The 20,238-nt window shown below is 43.9% G+C and overlaps 1 protein-coding gene across 6 annotated transcripts in view; it reads right to left on the bottom strand.

Moving 5' to 3' along the window:
• The window catches only part of nid2a (nidogen 2a (osteonidogen)), a 208,028-nt gene that overhangs the window by 56,120 nt on the left and 131,670 nt on the right, over window positions 1-20,238 (bottom strand). For all 6 annotated transcript variants that reach the window (XR_011593109.1, XM_070879213.1, XM_070879214.1 and 3 more), the window contains one exon: window positions 6,724-6,969. Coding sequence is in view for 5 of the 6 variants with exons in the window: in XM_070879213.1 (XP_070735314.1) it covers window positions 6,724-6,969 (246 nt within the window). In the remaining variant the exon portion in view is untranslated. The remainder of the gene's footprint in view (window positions 1-6,723; window positions 6,970-20,238) is intronic.

Genomic DNA, 20,238 nt, shown 5'->3' with positions numbered 1-20,238 from the left:
GTTATCATGACTGAAATGGTCACTTGTTATCATTACTTAAATGGCCACTTGTTCTGTTCATTTCTTCTTCTTGTAACATTTTGGGGATTTTGAGGGAAGGGTGGGTTGGTGCGGGGGGTGGGGGTTGGAGGGAGGGTGTTGTTCATTAGTTCTTTGTTAATAATAAAAAAAAATTCTACAACTTTTGAACCTTCTCTCTTACTTACATAAATTTTACAACGTACAGTTCTTCATGCAGATTTGTTTGTTTATTCTGTTTCCCCACGGAATATCATTAAATAACTTCACTATGTAAAAGCCATTTAATAAATAATTCCAACATATGCATAAATAAGGTGATAATACCTATTTATAGTCCCAAATTTCTGAGTACAATTTGCATCAATTTTACTCTCTAAATAACTGAGAACAATTCTCCACCCTTCCTCAGAGGCTAAAAATGGTGTCCGTGGTGCCCATTTCCCTCTCTAAGGCCCTGAAAAGCAACTATTTCTGAGCACTCTTTTGGGCCTTGCATTGGCCTGGTGAAGTGCATGCTAAGTGCTGAAACTTGGGATGGGCCTTGTGTGGGCGATTATCTCAGCGATCAAAGTGGAAACTTGGGGGCCTATTTTTCCGGCGATATTTTGGGCCTAGTTTCCACTTTTTGCTCAAAATGGGCGATAGAGGTCATAGATGGGCCATAGATGGGCGATGTGAAGTGGAAAGTCTAGCCCATAGTATCATAATGGTTACAGTGTGGAAGGCCATTCGGGCTGTTCAGCTCGTGCCGACTCTTAGCTGGTCCCACTCCACTGTCCTTCCCCCGTAGCCCTGAAATTTTTTTTCCTTCAGATACTTATCCAACTCCCTTGTGAAAGATAAAATTGACTCTGCCTCCACCACCCTTTCAGTCAGTGCATTCCAAATCTTGACCATGTAAAAAAGTTTTTCTTACATCGCCTTTGGATCTTTTGCCAATCATCTTAAATCTGTGCCCTCTGGTTCTCGACCCTTCTGCCAATGGGAACAGTTTCTCTCCATCTACTCTGTCCAGACGCCTCTTGATTTTGAACGCCTCTATCAAATCTCCTCTCAATCTTCTCAGCTCCAAGGAGAACAACCCCAGCTTCTTCAGTCTATCAACGTAACTGAAGTCCCTCATTCTGGAATAATTCTCGTAAATCTTTTCTGCTCCTTCTCTAAGGTCTTCACATCTTCCTAAAATGTGGTGCCCAGAATTAGGCACAATACTCCAGTCCACTTTTCTACTCTATACCTCTATTATTGAAGCCCAGGATCCCGTAAGCCTTTGTAACTGCTTTCATAATTTGCCTTGCCAACTTCAATGATTTATGCACACATACCCTCAGGTCTCTCTGTTCAGGCACGCCCTTTAGGATTGTACCATTTAGTTTATATGTCCTCTCCTCATTCTTTCTACCAAAATGCATCACTTCAGTGAGCAGCGGGAGTTCGTGGTCGGAGGCGGGAGTTCGGGAGGTGAGCGGCCTACAAGAGGCCCGTCAGTGAGCAGCGGGAGTTCGTGGTCGGAGGCGGGAGTTCAGGAGGCGAGCGACCTACAAGAGGCCCGTCAGTGAGCAGCGAGAGTTCGTGGTCGGAGGCGGGAGTTCAGGAGGCGAGCGACCTACAAGAGGCCAGCCGGTGCAGCTACAGCGGGGAGGCAAAAAAGTAGAAAAAAATTGAAAGGTGACGTCACAGCCAAGGGGGTAAGTGATTGGCTGGTGATTGGTAAGTAGTTTTTCTTTTTCTTTTCTTTATCAGTAAGTAACCTTTAGCATTGCTGTCGCCAAATTAAGTTAATCTAAGGGTTAAGTCATGGCAGGAGAGCTCGGACACGTGTATGCTCCTCCTGTACTAAGTGGGAAGTCAAGGACGCTTCTGGTGTCCCTGACGACTACATGTGTGAGAAGTGTATCCGGCTGCAGCTCCTGACGGACCGCATTGCGGCGTTGGAGCTGCGGGTGGATGAACTCTGGAGCATCCACGAGGCTGAGAATGACGTGAATAGCACATTTAGTGAGTTGGTCTTGCCGCAGGTAAAGGGTACACAGCCAGATAGGGGATGGGTGACCAACAGGAAGAGCAGTGCAAGGAAGGTAGTGCAGGGATCCCCTGCGGTCATCCCCCTGCAAAACAAATACACCGCTTTGGATACTGTTGGGGGGGGGGATGACTCATCAGGGGAGGGCTGCAGCAGCCAAGTTCATGGCACCGTGGGTGGCTCTGCTGCACAGGAGGGCAGGAAAAAGAGTGGGAGAGCGATAGTGATAGGGGATTCAATTGTAAGGGGAATAGATAGATGTTTTCGCGGCCGCAACCAAGACTCCAGGATGGTATGTTGCCTCCCTGGTGCAAGGATCAAGGATGTCTCGGAGCGGGTGCAGCGGGAAAAGGGAGGGTGAACAGCCAGTTGTCGTGGTACATATAGGTATCAACGATATAGGTAAAAAACAGGATGAGGTCCTACAAGACGAATTTAGGGAGGTAGGAGCTAAATTAAAAAGTAGGACCTCAAAAGTAGTAATCTCAGGATTGCTACCAGTGCTGCGTGCTAGTAGTAGGAATCGCAAGATAGCTCAGATGAATACATGGCTTGAGGAGTGGTGCAGAGGGGAGGGATTCAAATTCCTGGGACATTGGAACCGGTTCTGGGGGAGGTGGGACCAGTACAAACCGGACCGTCTGTACTTCGGCAGGACTGGAACCAATGTCCTAGGGGGAGTGTTTGCTACTGCTGTTTGGGAGGAGTTAAACTAATATGGCAGGGGGATGGGAACCTATGCAGGGAGACAGAGGGAAGTAGAATGGGGGCAGAAGCAAAAGATAGAAAGAAGTAAAGTAAAAATGGAGGGCAGAGAAACCTAAGACAAAAAGCAAAAAGGGCCACTTTACAGCAAAATTCTAAAGGGGCAAAGTGTGTTAGAAAGACAAGCCTGAAGGCTCTATGCCTCAATGCGAGGAGTATTCGTAATAAGGTGGACGAATTAACTGCGCAGATAGCAGTTAATGGGTATGATGTAATTGGCATCATGGAGACATGGCTCCAGGGTGACCAAGGCTGGGAACTCAACATCCAGGGGTATTCAACATTTAGGAAGGATAGACAGAAAGGAAAAGGAGGCGGGGTGGCATTGCTGGTTAAAGAGGAAATTAGTGCAATAGTAAGAAAGGACATTAGCTTGGATGATGTGCAATCGGTATGGGTGGAGCTACGGAATACCAAGGGGCAGAAAACGCTAGTGGCAGTTGTGTACAGACACCAAACAGTAGTAGTAAGATTGGGGACAGCATCAAACAAGAAATTAGGGATGCATGCAATAAAGGTACAGCAGTTATCATGGGTGACTTTAATATACATATTGATTGGGCTAACTAAACTGGTAGCAATGCGGTGGAGGAGGATTTCCTGGAGTGTATTAGGGATGGTTTTGTAGACCAATATGTCGAGGAACCAACTAGGGAGCTGGCCATCCTAACCTGGGTGATGTGTAATGAGAAAGGACTAATTAGCAATCTTGTTGTGCGAGGCCCCTTGGGATAGAGTGACCATAACATGGTAGAATTCTTTATTAAGATGGAGAGTGACACAGTTAATTCAGAAACTAGGGTCCTGAACTTAAGGAAAGGTAACATCAATGGTTTGAGGCATGAACTGGCTAGGATAGACTGGCAAATGATACTTAAAGGGTTGATGGTGGATAGGCAATGGCAAACATTTAAAGATTACATGGATGAACTTCAGCAATTAAACATCCCTGTCTGGAGTAAAAATAAAACTGGAAAGGTGGCTCAACCGTGGCTAACAAGGGAAATTAAGGATAGTGTTAAATCCAAGGAAGAGGCATATAAATTGGCCAGAAAAAGCAGCAAACCTGAGGACTGGGAGAAATTTAGAATTCAGCAGAGGAGGACAAAGGGTTTAATTAAGAGGTGGAAAATAGAGTACGAGAAGAAGCTTGCTGGGAACATAAAAACTGACTGCAAAAGTTTCTATAGATATGTGAAGATAAAGAGATTAGTGAAGACAAATGTAGGTCCCTTGCAGTCGGATTCAGGTGAATTTATAATGGGTAACAAAGAAATGGCAGACCAATTGAACAAATACTTCGGTTCTGTCTTCACGAAGGAAGACACAAATAACCTTCCGGAAGTACTAGGGGACCGAGGGTCTAGTGAGAGGGAGGAACTGAAGGATATCCTTATTAGGCGGGAAATTGTTTTAGGGAAATTGATGGGATTGAAGGCCGATAAATCCCCGGGTCCTTATAGTCTGCATCCCAGAGCACTTAAGGAAGTGGCCTTAGAAATAGTGGATGCATTGGTGATCATTTTCCAACAGTCTATCGACTCTGGATCAGTTCCCATGGACTGGAGGGTAGCTAATGTAACACTACTTTTTAAAAAGGGAGGGAGAGAGAAAGCGGGTAATTATAGACTGGTTAGCCTAGCATCAGTAGTAGGGAAAATGTTGGAATCAATTATTAAGGATGAAATAGCAGCGCATTTGGAAAGCAGTGACAGGATCGGTCCAAGTCAGCATGGATTTATGAAGGGGAAATCATGCTTGACAAATCTCCTGGAATTTTTTGAGGATGTAACTAGGAGAGTGGACAAGGGAGAACCAGTGGATGTGGTGTATTTGGACTTTCAAAAGGCTTTTGACAAGGTCCCACACAAGAGATTGGTGTGCAAAATTAAAGTACATGGTATTGGGGGTAAAATACTGACGTGGATAGAGAACTGGTTGGCAGACAGGATAAACGGGTCCTTTTCAGAATGGCAGGCAGTGACTAGTGGAGTGCCGCAGGGCTCAGTGCTGGGACCCCAGCTATTTACAATATACATCAATGATTTAGATGAAGGAATTGAGTGTAATATCTCCAAGTTTGCAGATGACACTAAACTGGGTGGTGGTGTGAGCTGTGAGGGAAACGCTAAGAGGCTGCAGGGTGACTTGGACAGGTTAGGTGAGTGGGGAAATGCATGGCAGATGCAGTATAATTTGGATAAATGTGAGGTTATCCACTTTGGGGGCAAAAAAGCAAAGACAGAATATTATCTGAATGGCGGCAGATTAGGAAAAGGGGAGGTGCAACGAGACCTGTGTGCCATGGTTCATCAGTCATTGAAAGCTGGCATACAGGTACAGCAGGCGGTAAAGAAGGCAAATGGTATGTTGGCCTTCATAGCTAGGGGATTTGAGTATAGGAGCAGGGAGGTCTTACTGCAGTTGTACTGGGCCTTAGTGAGGCCTAACCTGGAATACTGTGTACAGTTTTGGTCTCCTAATCTGAGGAAGGACGTTCTTTCTATTGAGGGAGTGCAGCGAAGGTTCACCTGACTGAATCCTGGGATGGCTCGACTCACATATGAGGAGAGACTGGATCAACTGGGCCTTTATACCCTGGAGTTTAGAAATTCTTCCCCTTCTCTGCCCTTTACAATATTACGATCCCAGTCTGTATTAGGGTCGTTGAAGTCCCCCATTATTAGTACACAATAGTTCTTGCACCTCTCTAATTTCTCTGGAAATTTGCTCCTCCTTATCCTTCCCACCTAGTAGCATATTCTATAGACCATCAAAATCAACTGGTTTTGAAACGATTACAAATTAAAAGTACAAATCTCTCACTTTGGGCCATCTAATGTTTTTCCTTTTACACTGCATGTTGTCACCAGTCTGGTTATAGGGAAAGAAAACACACCTCAGCCAATATGCTTTAAATACAATACATTTGGCATGTGATATTCTTAATTCATCACCTCAAATTGATCCAAATTCTATCACCACCGGGGATATACATGTATCCACCAGAATTCAATATTTTCAACTAGTGTTGTATAGTTCATTCCAGACACAACCCTAGATTTTATATGTGTTATCTGATAAATGATACTTTTGAGTTTTTGTGAGGGACTGTCATAGCTGTAGTATCGCACAGGAATTTCCTCCTGGAGTGTAATTGGAAAGAATTTTGTTTGATAGTATGTGATTTGTGTAGGATATTGTTATGTTGTAATGTGTTTAGGGAGAAAATGTATATTGGGGACAACGATTTTATGTCACAGGATTACTGAATGCCAAAAACATAAGAAATGTAGAAAATACCCAATTAGAAAGGAGAAAATAATAGACTGGAACACTTAAACAAAAGGATTTTAAAAAATTTCTTCTGTTCTTGCTCTGATGGTCTCTTTTCAATTTTATTCTTATCTGTTTTCTCATTGCGTCCATTTTTGAATCGTAGATTGAAGACAAACCCACACCTTTCCCAGCTTGAAAATCTGAATCAATGGTGAATTAATTTGGAATTAATTAATTAGAGAACAAGGAAGCCAGGGAAACAGCAGTGGAAAAGATCAGTAGAAATGAAGGATGCAAGGGGTATTCTGTTATGGTGGACAACAGAAGAGACTGATGGGAGAGGTGGGGGGAATAATCAGGAAGGATAATCAGGCCTTTTGGATGCAAATAAATATGGTCAGGCCTTTTTTTTTAAACCAGTAATACCTATAGCTCAATGTCAATCAATAGTGAAAGGCACATCATAGCTACAGGTGATAATAGATGCCCAAATCATTTGTTTCCATGATAATCAGCTTCTATGAATTATACAAGGTGCTTCACCAAATTCCCTCATTTAAAAAAAAATGGACAACACTCTGAACTCATTTTTGTTACAACACTGATTATTTTGCATATTTAAAATACTGACTGACCTGACAGCTCACAGTGTGGTTGACCGGTTCCAGGTGGTGTTCTAGTCCCAGGAATTTCCTGTCCGTTGTCATACACACACCAGCAGTGGCCTGTACTGGCGTGGCATTGCATAGGCCTGAAGTTCCCTTCTTCATCACACTCAGAGACATGCATTCCAGTAGCAGGTCGAGATCCATGCTGGCTCAGCTCTGTTTGCAGTCTCTCTCGATGCTGTTCACAAGCAGTCTTTGGACGTTCAACGGTTTCTGACCAAAGAAAAATAAACTGGTTTGGAAATGATTACAAATTAAAAGTAAAAACTCTCAAATTGGGTCATGTAATGTCTCTTCTTGTATACAGTTGTGAGATACCCTAGTTGTGAATACATATGTACATAGGATTAATATTTAGTTTCATATGATTAATGTTTTGGGGTTTCTTTTTACTTAATGAAATGGTTAAAAGCTGTTCATTCCCAGGATGCTTTTGCGTTTGATTAGTCAGGGTACAATCTAGCTGACACTATGGTTTAGGTAATTGCTGAAACAACAGGATGTATACGATTTGTGTCTCTTGACTTGTTACCATGGCCACATCGGGAAATAAGTAGCCAAGACAGTTTTGAGATAAGAAATGGAACAATGGAAGACAGGATGAAAATAGTTGGCATCTGTTGTTTTGAAGGAAATACATCCTTTCTGGGGATCTTGTTCACAATAACACTTGTCATGCCATAATTAATCATCAATAACAGAGTTCATGAGAAACAAAGATCCTAAGCTTTCCTTAACAAGTTGTAGAGAGAGTAAGGGTTCAAAAAGGAACAACAAAGGTTACCTGTCTACTACGGGAAACCAAATGGGTAATATAGTTTATTTCTCTGCATGTCTTCTGCTTAAAGATATTGGGCTAAATATTCGGTTGTATTGCACCTGTTGTTTGGGTGCTACGGGTGCCAATTTTGCTCGAAAATGGCATCTGAACAGTGCACACACACTTCTGGTGCGGGTTGCATCGAAAGTCATTTTGGCGGGGGCGTTAGCGTCGGAGCTGGGACTGAGACTGATATATGTAGAGTACACAGATCATGATGTCAATCAGTGTGTAACACTGATTTGATGGCAGTACTGCCATTTTTGACCCCAACGCTAGAGCTAATGCCCTCGCTTAACGTCACACAGCTAAACATGTATTCAGCAACAGGAAGGAGCCCCAATGGCGCCATTTAAAGGGATCATCATCAATGTTCCCTTCTGAAAGTGAGCCAGCTTTCAAATAGAAAAACTGCGCATGCACAGAATTTGAAATATCTGACACACAGCCCGGACAAGAAAAAAATTAAAGGGAAGATTGATCATCATCTACTTAAAGGTTAATTGTTGATTGATTTCTACTAGCTGTTGCTGAGTTTGCAGAAGTGTTTGGTGCTTTCTAGACTTCTTTAAGGTTGATTAAAGTCTACAAGGAGTGGTTTGGTACGTGCTCAAGGACTTGGTACTGACTTGCAAGATGTCACCTTGGACCACTTGCTCCCAGATATGGGTGCATTAGTTTGTACCCACCTAGTTCTGCTGCATGACAGGAAGAATGAACAGAAGCAACACAGAGCAGGACAAGCTGCTAGAAGAGGCAGGAGGAGCAGGGGGAGAAGGTCTCTCAGCAGGAGGCCATATTCGCCCAGGATCTTCAGGGAGCAATTCTCCTTCCTCAATCTCAGTAAGGAACAGTGCACATAACGTCTTTGTTTTACTGAGGAGGCGCTCACTAAAATCTGCCACCTGCTGCAGGCAGATCTGCAGCGTCGGTCCAGAACGAGAAATACATTGCCAGTGGCTCTAAAGGTGGCTGTGGCCTTTGTTGTGTCCTTGGATGCTCTAATAATGACTCCATGAGGCAATGTGTTGTACTTGAACTGTAGTGACCTTAGTCCTTTATTTGTTAACTCCAGAGTGAGGATCACACCTGGTGGCCTGCCTTTTAAACTAGGCCAGGCACACCTGTACAGGTAACCTACAAGTCTCCCACTGCTGTGCCCTCTGGTGGCACACCTTGTGATGGTACCAACAGCAGCCATGTAGGGTACATGACAGCCTTGAACTTCTTTGCGTCAGGTTCCTCCAGGCTGAGCAGATAGCATCTAACATCTCCCAGTTCACCGTCCACTCCTGTATAAGGCTCTGTATGCAAAGAGAGCAGAATACACTTCATTCTCTATTGCCAGAAAGAAGCAGGCGGAGTGAGCTCACTGCTTCGCCAGGATAGCAGGCTTCCCCATGGTGCAGGGTGCTATTGACTGCACAGGTGTCGCTTTCTGGGCGGCGCATCTCAATTCGAAAATGTATCGCTGGATCAGTTCCTATGGAGTGGAGGGTAGCCAATGTAACCCCACTTTTTAAAAAAGGAGGGAGAGAAAACAGGCAATTATAGACCGGTCAGCCTGACATCGGTAGTGGATAAAATGATGGAATCAATTATTAAGGATGTCATAGCAGCGCATTTCGAAAGAGGTGACATGATAGGTCCAAGTCAGCATGGATTTGTGAAAGGGAAATCGTGCTTGACAAATCTTCTGGAATTTTTTGAGGATATTTCCAATAGAGTGGACAAGGGAGTTGATGTGGTGTATTTGGACTTTCAGAAGGCTTTCGACAAGCTCCCACACAAGAGATTAATGTGCAAAGTTAAAGCACATGGGATTGGGGGTAGTGTGCTGACGTGGACTGAGAACTGCTTGTCAGACAGGAAGCAAAGAGTAGGAGTAAATGGGTACTTTTCAGAATGGCAGGAAGTGACTAGTGGGGTACCGCAAGGTTCTGTGCTGGGGCCCCAGCTGTTTACATTGTACATTAATGATTTAGACGAGGGGATTAAATGTAGTATCTCCAAATTTGCGGATGACACTAAGTTGGGTAGCAGTGTGAGCTGCGAGGAGGATGCTATGAGGCTGCAGAGTGACTTGGATAGGTTAGGTGAGTGGGCAAATGCATGGCAGATGAAGTATAATGTTGATAAATGTGAGGTTATCCAATTTGGTGGTAAAAACAGAGAGACAGGCTATTATCTGAATGGTGACAGATTAGGAAAAGGGGAAGTGCAAAGAGACCTGGGTGTCATGGTACATCAGTCATTGAAGGTTGGCATGCAGGTACAGCAGGCGGTTAAGAAAGCAAATGGAATGTTGGCCTTCATAGCGAGGGGATTTGAGTACAGGGGCAGGGAGGCGTTACTACAGTTGTACAGGGCCTTGGTGAGGCCACACCTGGAGTATTGTGTACAGTTTTGATCTCCTAACTTGAGGAAGGACATTCTTGCTATTGAGGGCGTGCAGCGAAGGTTCACCAGACTGATTCCCGGGATGGCGGGACTGACATATCAAGAAAGACTGGATCAACTGGGCTTGTATTCACTGGAGTTCAGAAGAATGAGAGGGGATCTCATAGAAACGTTTAAAATTCTGACAGGTTTAGACAGGTTAGATGCAGGAAGAATGTTCCCAATGTTGGGGAAGTCCAGAACCAGGGGTCACAGTCGAAGGATATGGGGTAAGCCATTTCGGACTGAGATGAGGAGAAACTTCTTCACCCAGAGAGTGGTGAACCTGTGGAATTCTCTACCACAGAAAGTTGTTGAGGCCAATTCACTAAATATATTCAAAAAGGAGTTAGATGTAGTCCTTACTACTAGGGGGATCAAGGGGTATGGCGAGAAAGCATGAATGGGGTACTGAAGTTGCATGTTCAGCCATGAACTAATTGAATGGCGGTGCAGGCTTGAAGGGCCGAATGGTCTACTCCTGCACCTATTTTCTATGTTTCTATGCAACCGCAATGGATTCCACGTGCTCAATATCCAGCTGGTGTGTGACCACAGTGCATCATGCAGGTCAATGTTCGGTACCCTGGGAGCAGCCATGATGCCTTCATTCTGCAGCAGTCCGCTGTCCCATCAGCATTTAAGCCACCATGACAAACCAGTGGGTGGCTACTGACCGACAAGGGCTATCCGCTGACCACCTGGCTCATGATACCGCTGCACAAGGCAATCATATGTGGGCAGCTTGCATACAACGAAAGTCATGCAGCCACATGAAATCTGACAGAGCAGACCATTGGTGTCTTGAAACAACACTTCCGCAGCCTGGACCACGCTGGAGGAGCCCTGCAGTACTCACCAGAGCACGTCTCAAGATTAATTTTGATCTGCTGCATGCTGCACAACTTCGCCATCATTAGGGCACAGCCCTTACAACCAGGCATATGGCAACCAGCTGTGGAGCAAGTTGCGGGGATGTTCACTGGTGATTGAAACTTCTTCTGGCACTACATCCAGGGGTCCTCAGGGCAACACAGTTGGCATTGATCTCCATGGCTACCTGCTCCCATTTCTTTGCAGTGTCTTTCGGGAGGTCCTCCTGGCTCGCTGTAGAAGCAGAACCTTTCTCGTCCTTTCCACCTCCTTTACTAAGGCCTCCAGTGCTACATCTGAGTACCTTGGAGCCCTCTCTCTGGCCGGTTGTGCCATTGTTGTATGTTTCCCAGGTAAAATACCCTTCTGCATTTACGTCAACACCTGGTGTCGTCAAATGGCACCTCCCCTTTAAGAGGTGCAGTCTGGCTTTAAGAAATGCAGACTAGCTTTAATTGATGCTAGTTTTGCATGAACTTGGGCCCCCTGTTGTGCATGTAGCTACTCAGCAGCACCTTAAGTGCTGAGCTGCAAGCCACTATCATTTAAATTAGCAGGCAGCATGAAGTTTGCATACTGCCTGCACTACATTGATCACCGCAACCTTTTTCGTGGGCTATCGAATTTTTAGCCCATTGTATGTATCTGGACTTAGCCGACTACAAATAAATGGAGAACATCGCAAACCATATTTGGGGCTAGAGATTGCGTACTGCCTCATTTGGGGCGATAACTTTTGTGGGATCGCAAAAGTATCACCGGGCGCTAAAGATTTGATTCTGCCGGTATCTTCTGCTTTCGCACTCCAAGAGGGAAGTGGAGCACTAAATCAAGCGCTACCACTTCTCTTAAGAGTCCCAAAGGGAGTGAGAAGGGCGGAATCAGAGTAGGAATCAGAGTAGGAATCGCAGGATAGCGCAGATGAATACGTGGCTTGAGCAGTGGTGCAGCAGGGAGGGATTCAAATTCCTGGGGCATTGGAACCGGTTCTGGGGGAGGTGGGACCAGTACAAACCGGACGGTCTGCACCTAGGCAGGACTGGAACCAATGTCCTAGGGAGAGTGTTTGCGAGTGCTGTTGGGGAGGAGTTAAACTAATATGGCAGGGGGATGGGAACCAATGCAGGGAAACAAAATGGAGACAGAAGCAAAAGACAGAAAGGTGATGAGTAAAAGTGGAGGGCAGAGAAACCCAAGGCAAAAAACAAAAAGGGCCATTGTACAGCAAAATTCTAAAAGGTTAAAGTGTAATTAAAAGGCAAGCCTGAAAGCTCTGTGCCTCAATGCGAGGAGTATTCGGAACCCAGGAGAGGGCTCTGAGCTAGTTAGAGTGGGTGAGAGCACAGATGAACAGGACCCCAAGAAAGAATGCAAAAGGCAGGAGGCAACAGAGCAGAGTAGCACTGGGGTAAGTGTAAACCACAAGGTGATAGGAAGGGACAATATGATGAATATAAAGGGGCTGCAGGAGGGGTCAAAACTAAAAATCATGGTTTAAAAACTAGTATTAAAACACTCTTCCTAAACGCACGCAGCATTCGAAATAAAGTAAATGAGTTGACAGCACAAATCATTACAAATGGGTATGATTTGGTGGCCATTACAGAAACGTGGTTGCAGGGTGGCCAAGACTGGGAATTAAACATACAGGGGTATCTGACAATTCGGAAGGATAGACAAGAAGGGAAAGGAGGTGGGGTAGCTCTGTTAATAAAGGATGATATCAGGGCCGTTGTGAGAGATGATATTGGCTCTAATGAACAAAATGTTGAATCATTGTGGGTGGTGATTAGAGATAATAAGGGGAAAAAAATCACTGGTGGGTGTAGTTTATAGGCCCCCAAATAATAACTTCATGGTGGGGCGGACAATAATCAATGGAGGCATGTGAAAAAGGAACGGCAGTAATCATGGGGGATTTTAACCTACATATCGATTGGTAGCCTGGAGGAGGAATTCATAGAATGCATACGGAATTGTTTCTTAGAACAGTATGTTACAGATCTTACATCTGGTCCTGTGTAATGAGACATGAATAATAAACAATCTCCTAGTAAAAGATCCTCTCGGAATGAGTGATCACAGTATGGTAGAATTTGTAATACAGATTGAGGGTGAGGAAGTAGTGTCTCAAACGAGCGTACTATGCTTAAATAAAGGGGACTACAGTGGGATGAGGGCAGAGTTAATTAAAGTAGATTGGGAACACGGACTAAACGGTGGCACAATTGAGGAACAGTGGAGGACTTTTAAGGAGCTCTTTCATAGTGCTCAACAAAAATATATTCCAGTGAAAAAGGGCGGTAAGAGAAGGGATAAACAGCTGTGGATAACCAAGGAAATAAAGGAGAGTATCAAATTAAAAACCAATGCGTATAAGGTGGCCAAGGTTAGTGGGAAACTAGAAGATTGGGAAAATTTTAAACGACAGCAAAGAATGACTAAGAAAGCAATAAAGAAAGGAAAGATAGATTATGAAAGTAAACTTGCGCAAAACATAAAAACAGATAGTAAAAGCTTTTACCGATATATAAAACGGAAGAGAGTGACTAAAGTAAATGTTGGTCCCTTAGAAGATGAGTAGGGGGATTTAATAATGGGAAATGTGGAAATGGCTGAGTTCGTAAACAATTATTTTGCTTCAGTCTTCACAGTGGAAAACACAAAAACCATGCCAAAAATTGCTGGTCATAGGAATATGGGAAGGGAGGACCTTGAGACAATCACTATCACTAGGGAGGTAGTGCTGGACAGACTAATGGGACTCAAGGTAGACAAATCCCCTGGTCCTGATGAAATGCATCCCAGGGTATTAAAAGAGATGGCAGAAGTTATAGCAGATGCATTCGTTATAATCTACCAAAATTCTCTGGACTCTGGGGAGGTACCAGCAGATTGGAAAGCAGCTAATGTAACGCCTCTGTTTAAAAAAGGAGCAGACAAAAGGCAGGTAACTATAGGCCGGTTAGTTTAACATCTGTAGTGGGGAAAATGCTTGAAGCTATCATTAAGGAAGAAATAGCGGGACATCTAGATAGGAATAGTGCAATCAAGCAGACGCAACATGGATTCATGAAGGGGAAATCATGTTTAACTAATTTACTGGAATTCTTTGAGGATATAACGAGCATGGTGGATAGAGGTGTACCGATGGATTTGATGTATTTAGATTTCCAAAAGGCATTCGATAAGGTGCCACACAAAAGGTTACTGCAGAAGATAAAGGTACGCGGAGTCAGAGGAAATGTATTAGCAAGGATCGAGAATTGGCTGGCTAACAGAAAGCAGAGAGTCGGGATAAATGGGTCTTTTTCGGGTTGGAAATCGGTGGTTAGTGGTGTGCCACAGGGATCGGTGCTGGGATCACAACTGTTTACAATATACATAGATGACCTGGAAGAAGGGACAGAGTGTAGTGTAACAAAATTTGCAGATGACACAAAGATTAGTGGGAAAGCGGGTTGTGTAGAGGACACAGAGAGGCTGCAAAGAGATTTAGATAGGTTAAGCGAATGGGCTAAGGTTTGGCAGATGGAATACAATGTCGGAAAATGTGAGTTCATCCACCTTGGAAAAAAAAACAGTAAAAGGGAATATTATTTGAATGGGGAGAAATTACAACATGTGCGGTGCAGAGGGACCTGGGGGTCCTTGTGCATGAATCCCAAAAAGTTAGTTTTCAGATGCAGCAGGTAATCAGGAAGGCAAATGGAATGTTGGCCTTCATTGCGAGAGGGATGGAGTACAAAAGCAGGGAGGTCCTGCTGCAACTGTACAGGGTATTGGTGAGGCCGCACCTGGAGTACTGCGTGCAGTTTTGGTCATCTTACTTAAGGAAGGATATACTAGCCTTGGAGAGGGTACAGAGACGATTCACTAGGCTGATTCCAGAGATGAGGGGGTTACCTTATGATGATAGATTGAGTAGACTGGGTCTTTACTCGTTGGAGTTTAGAAGGATGAGGGGTGATCTTATAGAAACATTTAAAATAATGAAAGGGATAGACAAGATAGAGGCAGAGAGGTTGTTTCCACTGGTCGGGGAGACTAGAACTAGGGGGCACAGCCTCAAAATACGGGGGAGCCAATTTAAAACCGAGTTGAGAAGGAATTTCTTCTCCCAGAGGGTTGTGAATCTGTGGAATTCTCTGCCCAAGGAAGCAGTTGAGGCTAGCTCATTGAATGTATTCAAATCACAGATAGATAGATTTTTAACCAATAAGGGAATTAAGAGTTACGGGGAGCGGGCAGGTAAGTGGAGCTGAGTCCACGGCCAGATCAGCCATGATCTTGTTGAATGGCGGAGCAGGCTCGAGGGGCTCGATGGCCTACTCTTGTTCCTAATTCTTATGTTCTTATGTTATGCTCTTATTGGCAGAGCGCTGCACAATGTCCCGTGCTGCGCAGCCAGTTGTACAGGTTCCTTCCCTCCCTTAAAGGGAAGGTCCAATACTGCGGTGCTTGAATCCTAAGGTTGTGTCTGTTGGGTGACGGCACCTACCATTCGTACATAGCAGCCCCAAGCACTCTGGAAGAGTGCAGGGCTGAGCAATCACGGGTTCCAAATAAATCAAAATGCAACGCATTGGGGACATAATTACATTCTGGCCTACCTGATCACCACTGCCTTTAATTAGCACTCCGCAAGTGGGCAGCTAGGTGACAAGGCCTCCTACAGCTGCCGTTGTTGAGGCTCAGTGATGTTACAGGGGGCGGAAGCGAATTTTACATCTGGGGTGATAACGGGACGCTGTGCACCGGATTACGTCACAATCCCAGGGGTTCACGAGTTCGAGGCGCTAAGCTTTAGCGGCAGCACAAACCTGCCCGGGAGGATCACGGCGTCAGTGATTCCACCGCACCCTGTCGGTAACCCCTTAAAGCCCCGTTACCGCCCCCCGGAGGCGTAAAGGAGGCCAATTTCTCCCACTTGGTGTCAGAAATTCAACTGTTACACTGCGTGTTGTCACCAGTCTGTTTGTAGGAACGAAAACGAGGGTAGCGATGGGGGAAATGATAACCAGAGTGTGACAGGAAGAGACAGAATGTATAAAAATAACTGTATCAAAAAGTGGGGTCAAAGCAGGTAAAAATGGTAAAAATACAGAATTAAAAGCTCTTTATCTGAATACATGCAGCATTCGTAACACAATAGGTGAGTTGGTAGCACAAATAGATAAAAATGGGTATGTTCTGATAGCCATTACAGAGATGTGGTTGCAAGTTGACCAAGGTTGGGAGTTGAATATTCAGGGATATTTGACAAGTCGGAAGGATAGGCAGAAAGGAAAAGGAGGTGGGGTAGCTCTGTTAATAAAGGATGAGATCAGTGCAGTAATGAGAAATGATATTGGCTCAGAAGATCAAGGTGGGGAGATAAGAAATAAAAAGGGGAAAAAATCACTGCTGGATGTAGGCACACTTTTGGACGGAGTATAAATCAAGAAATAATGGAGGCTTGTAAGAAAGGTAAGGCAATAATCATGGCGATTTAAATTTTCATATTGATTGGACAAATCAAATTGGCCAAAGTAGCCTTGAGGAAGAGTTCATAGTACATCCGGGATGGTTTCCTTGAACAGTATGTTGTTGAACCAACCAGGGAGCAGGCTATCTTAGATCTGGTACTTTGTAATGAGACAAGATTAATAAATTATCTCATAGTAAAGGATACTCTAGGAAAGTGTAATTATAGCATGGCTGAATTTCAAATTCAGTTGGAGGGTGAGAAAGTTGGTTCTCAAACCAGTGACCTAATCTTAAATAAAGGCAATTACAAAGGTATGAAGACAGAGTTGGCTAAAGTGGACTGGGAAAATACATTAAAGTGTAAGGCAATTGATAAGCAGTGGCAGATATTTAAGGAGATATTTCATAACTCTCAATAAAAATATATTCGTGAGAATGAAAGACTTAGAACCACCCGCGGCTAACTAAGGAAGTGAAGGATCGTATCAAATTGAAAACAAAGGCATGTAGTGTTGCCAAGATTAGTGGGAGGCCAGAGGATTGTGAATTTTTTTTAAAAAGCAAAGAACGACTAAAAAAAAAAGAGAAGATGGATTATGAAAGTAAACTATAAAAACATATAAAAATAGATAGTAAGAGCTTCGACAGGTATATAAAAAGGAAGAGAGTAGCTAAAGTAAATGTTGGTCCCTTGGAGGATGAGACTGGGGAATTAATAATGGGCAACAGGGAATGGCAGAGACTTTGAACAAATATTTTGTATCGGTCTTCACTGCAGAAGACACTAAAAACACCCTAAAAATAGTTAATCAAGGAGCTATATCAAGGAAAAAACAATCACTATCACTAAAGAAAAAGTATTCAGTAAAATAATGGGACTAAAGTTGGACAAATCTCCTGAACCTGATGGCCTGCATCCAAGGGTCTTAAAAGAAGTGGCTGCAGAGATAGTGGATATATTGGTTGTAATCTACCAAAATTCCCTGGATTCTGGGGCAGTCCCAGTGGATTGGATATCAGCAAATGTAACGCCCCTATTTAAAAAAGGAGGGAGACAGAAAGCAGGAAACTATAGACCAGTTAGCATAACATCTGTCGTTGGGAAAATGCTGGAGTCCATTATTAAGGAAGCAGTAGCAGGGCATTTGGAAAAGCATAATACAGTCAAGCAGAGTCAGCATGGTTTTATGAAAGGGAAATCATGTTTGACAAATTTGCTGGAGTTCTTTGAGGATGTATCGAGCAGGGTGGATAAGGGGGAACCAGTGATGTGGTGTATTTGGATTTCCAGAAGACATTCAATAAGGTGCCACATAAAAGTTTATTGCACAAGGTAAGAGCTCAGGGGATTGGGGGTAATAAATGAGCATGGATAGAGGATTGGCTAACTAACAGAAAACAGAGAGTTGGGATAAATGGGTCATTTCCCGATTGGGAAATAGTAACTAGTGGGGTGCCGCAGGGATCAGTGCTGGGGCCTCAACTATTTACAATCTATATTAATGACTTGGATGAAGGGACAGAGTGTAATGTAGCCAAGTTTGCTGATGATACAAAGATGGGTGGGAGAGCAAGTTGCAAGGAGGTCACACAGAATCTGCAAAGGGATATAGACAAGCTAAGTGAGTGGGCAAACATTTGGCAGATGATGTATAATGTGAGAAAATTATTATTTAAATGGAGAGAGATTACAAAATTCTGCAGTACAGAAGGATCTGGGGGTCCTTGTGCATGAAACACAAAAGGTTAGTATGCAGGTATAGCAAGTAATCAGGAAGGCAAATGGAATGTTGGTCTTTATTGCAAGAGGGATGGAGTATAAAAGCAGGATAGTCCTGCTACAATTGTACAGGGTATTGGTGAGACCACACCGAGAGTACTGCGTATAGTTTTGGTCTCCTTATTTAAGGAGGGATATACTTGCATTGGCGGCAGTTCAGAGGGGCTGACTTATGAAGAAAGGCTGAGCAGGTTGGGCCTATATTCATTGGAGTTTAGAAGAATGAGAGATGATATTGAAACATATGATACTGATGAGGCTCGACAAGGTAGATGCAGAGAGGATGTTTCCACTCGTGGGGGAATCTAGAACTAGGGACATAGATTAAGAATAAAGGGTCACCCATTTAGAACTAGGATGAGGTGAGGAGTAAATTCTTCTCTCATTAGGGTCATAAATCTCTGGCATTCTTTGCCCCAGAGAGCTATGGAGGCTGGGTCATTGAATATATTTAACGTGGAGATAAGACATATTTTTGATTGATAAGGGAGTGAAGGGTTATGGGGTGTGGACAGTTAAGTGGAGCTGAACCCAAGATCAGATCAGCCATAATCTTATTAAATGGCGGGGCAGGCTCGAGGTGCCAAATGGCCTACTCTTGCTCTTATTTCTTATGTTCTTATGTAACACACCTAAGCCAATATGGTTTAAATACAATACATTTCACATGGGATATTCTTAATTCATCACTTCAAATTGTTCCAAATTCTATCACCACAAAGGATACAGCTTACCCACCAGAATTTAGTATATTTAATTAGTGTCATAGTTCATTCCAGACACAACTCTCGATTTTTGATTATAGATGCTTAAATCAGCTGTTTCCATTGATAATCATCTTTTTACACATGCATGTTTCAACATGTTCCAAGTTGGAATCATTCAAAAAAAATTGATTATCTCAAATTGATCCCAATTCTACCACTACCAGGGATACACCTGTACCTGTACCCATTAGAACTTAGTATTTTCAATCAGTGTTATATAAGTCATTGTAGACACAACCGTAGATTTATATATTAGTTACCTGTTAAATGTTACTTCAGGAGAATCCATTGTGAGGAACTTTTATGGCAGCAGTATTTCACAGAATTGCCCACCTCAAAATCAGTGCACACTTGGAGCAGCCCGCACTGGAAGTTGTAGTGGTACGCCGCTCCAGCACTTTTATAGCCCAACCTGCGGAGGTGTTCTCTCGTAGGTCAGGGGGCCACTATGTTCCAGGCCCGCTGCTCCAGCTCTTTTATAGCCCGACCTGCGGAAGTATCCATCAAAACCCAGGTCGCCGTTTGGAGCGTGGGCAGGAACATCGGCCGGACCCAGGTACAGCGGAGGAGCGGGAAGGTCAGGATGGAGGAGAGTGAGAGATCATGGCGGAGATGTGGTGAATGTTTTTGGGGCGGAGGAGCTGCGAGAGATCGTGACGGAGGAATGGCAAATGAGGGTATGGGGCCCAGAAGAGCCAAGGGCTCGGGCAGCACGGGCCAGCCCACACTGTAATATGTATGCGCACAAGGTCCGTGCAGCAGAGCAGGTCTCCAGTCGTCCTGGTTAACCCTTGCCACGTGATAAAGGCCTAGCCTCTGTCAAGCCCGTGTGATGGCTAATGTGCAACGGTCACCACATGTTAAAAAAAATCCACACACAGGCATCTTCCACCCCTTCGATTGAAGTTCAGGACTGGAATATCGGGTCCTTCATTGAAACATCTGTGAACTCATATGGAAGCAAGTCATCCTCGTTCGAGGGACTGCCTATGATGATGATGATGTCACAGAATCTTTCTTCATGGTAATGTGTAATTGGAAAGAATTTTGTTTTACTGAATGTGATTTTTTTTCACTAGAATGCGATAGGGAGCAAATAGGGAGATCTTATGTCACAGGATTATTGAATGACAAAAATATAACTAATATATTTAATACCTAACTAGAAAGGAGAAAAACACAGAGCCTGGAACACTTAAACCAGTGGAACGAAAAAGCTAATGCACTATTGGTTACAACAGACAGATGAAATTTTATTTAAGAACATAAGAAATAGGAACAGGAGTAGACCATTTGGCCCCTTGAACCTGCTCTGCCATTCAATGAGATCATGG

The sequence above is a fragment of the Pristiophorus japonicus genome, chromosome 4, assembly GCF_044704955.1.
Source record: "Pristiophorus japonicus isolate sPriJap1 chromosome 4, sPriJap1.hap1, whole genome shotgun sequence".
NCBI lineage: Eukaryota > Metazoa > Chordata > Chondrichthyes > Pristiophoridae > Pristiophorus > Pristiophorus japonicus.
This window is presented reverse-complemented; position numbering and strand designations above follow the sequence as displayed.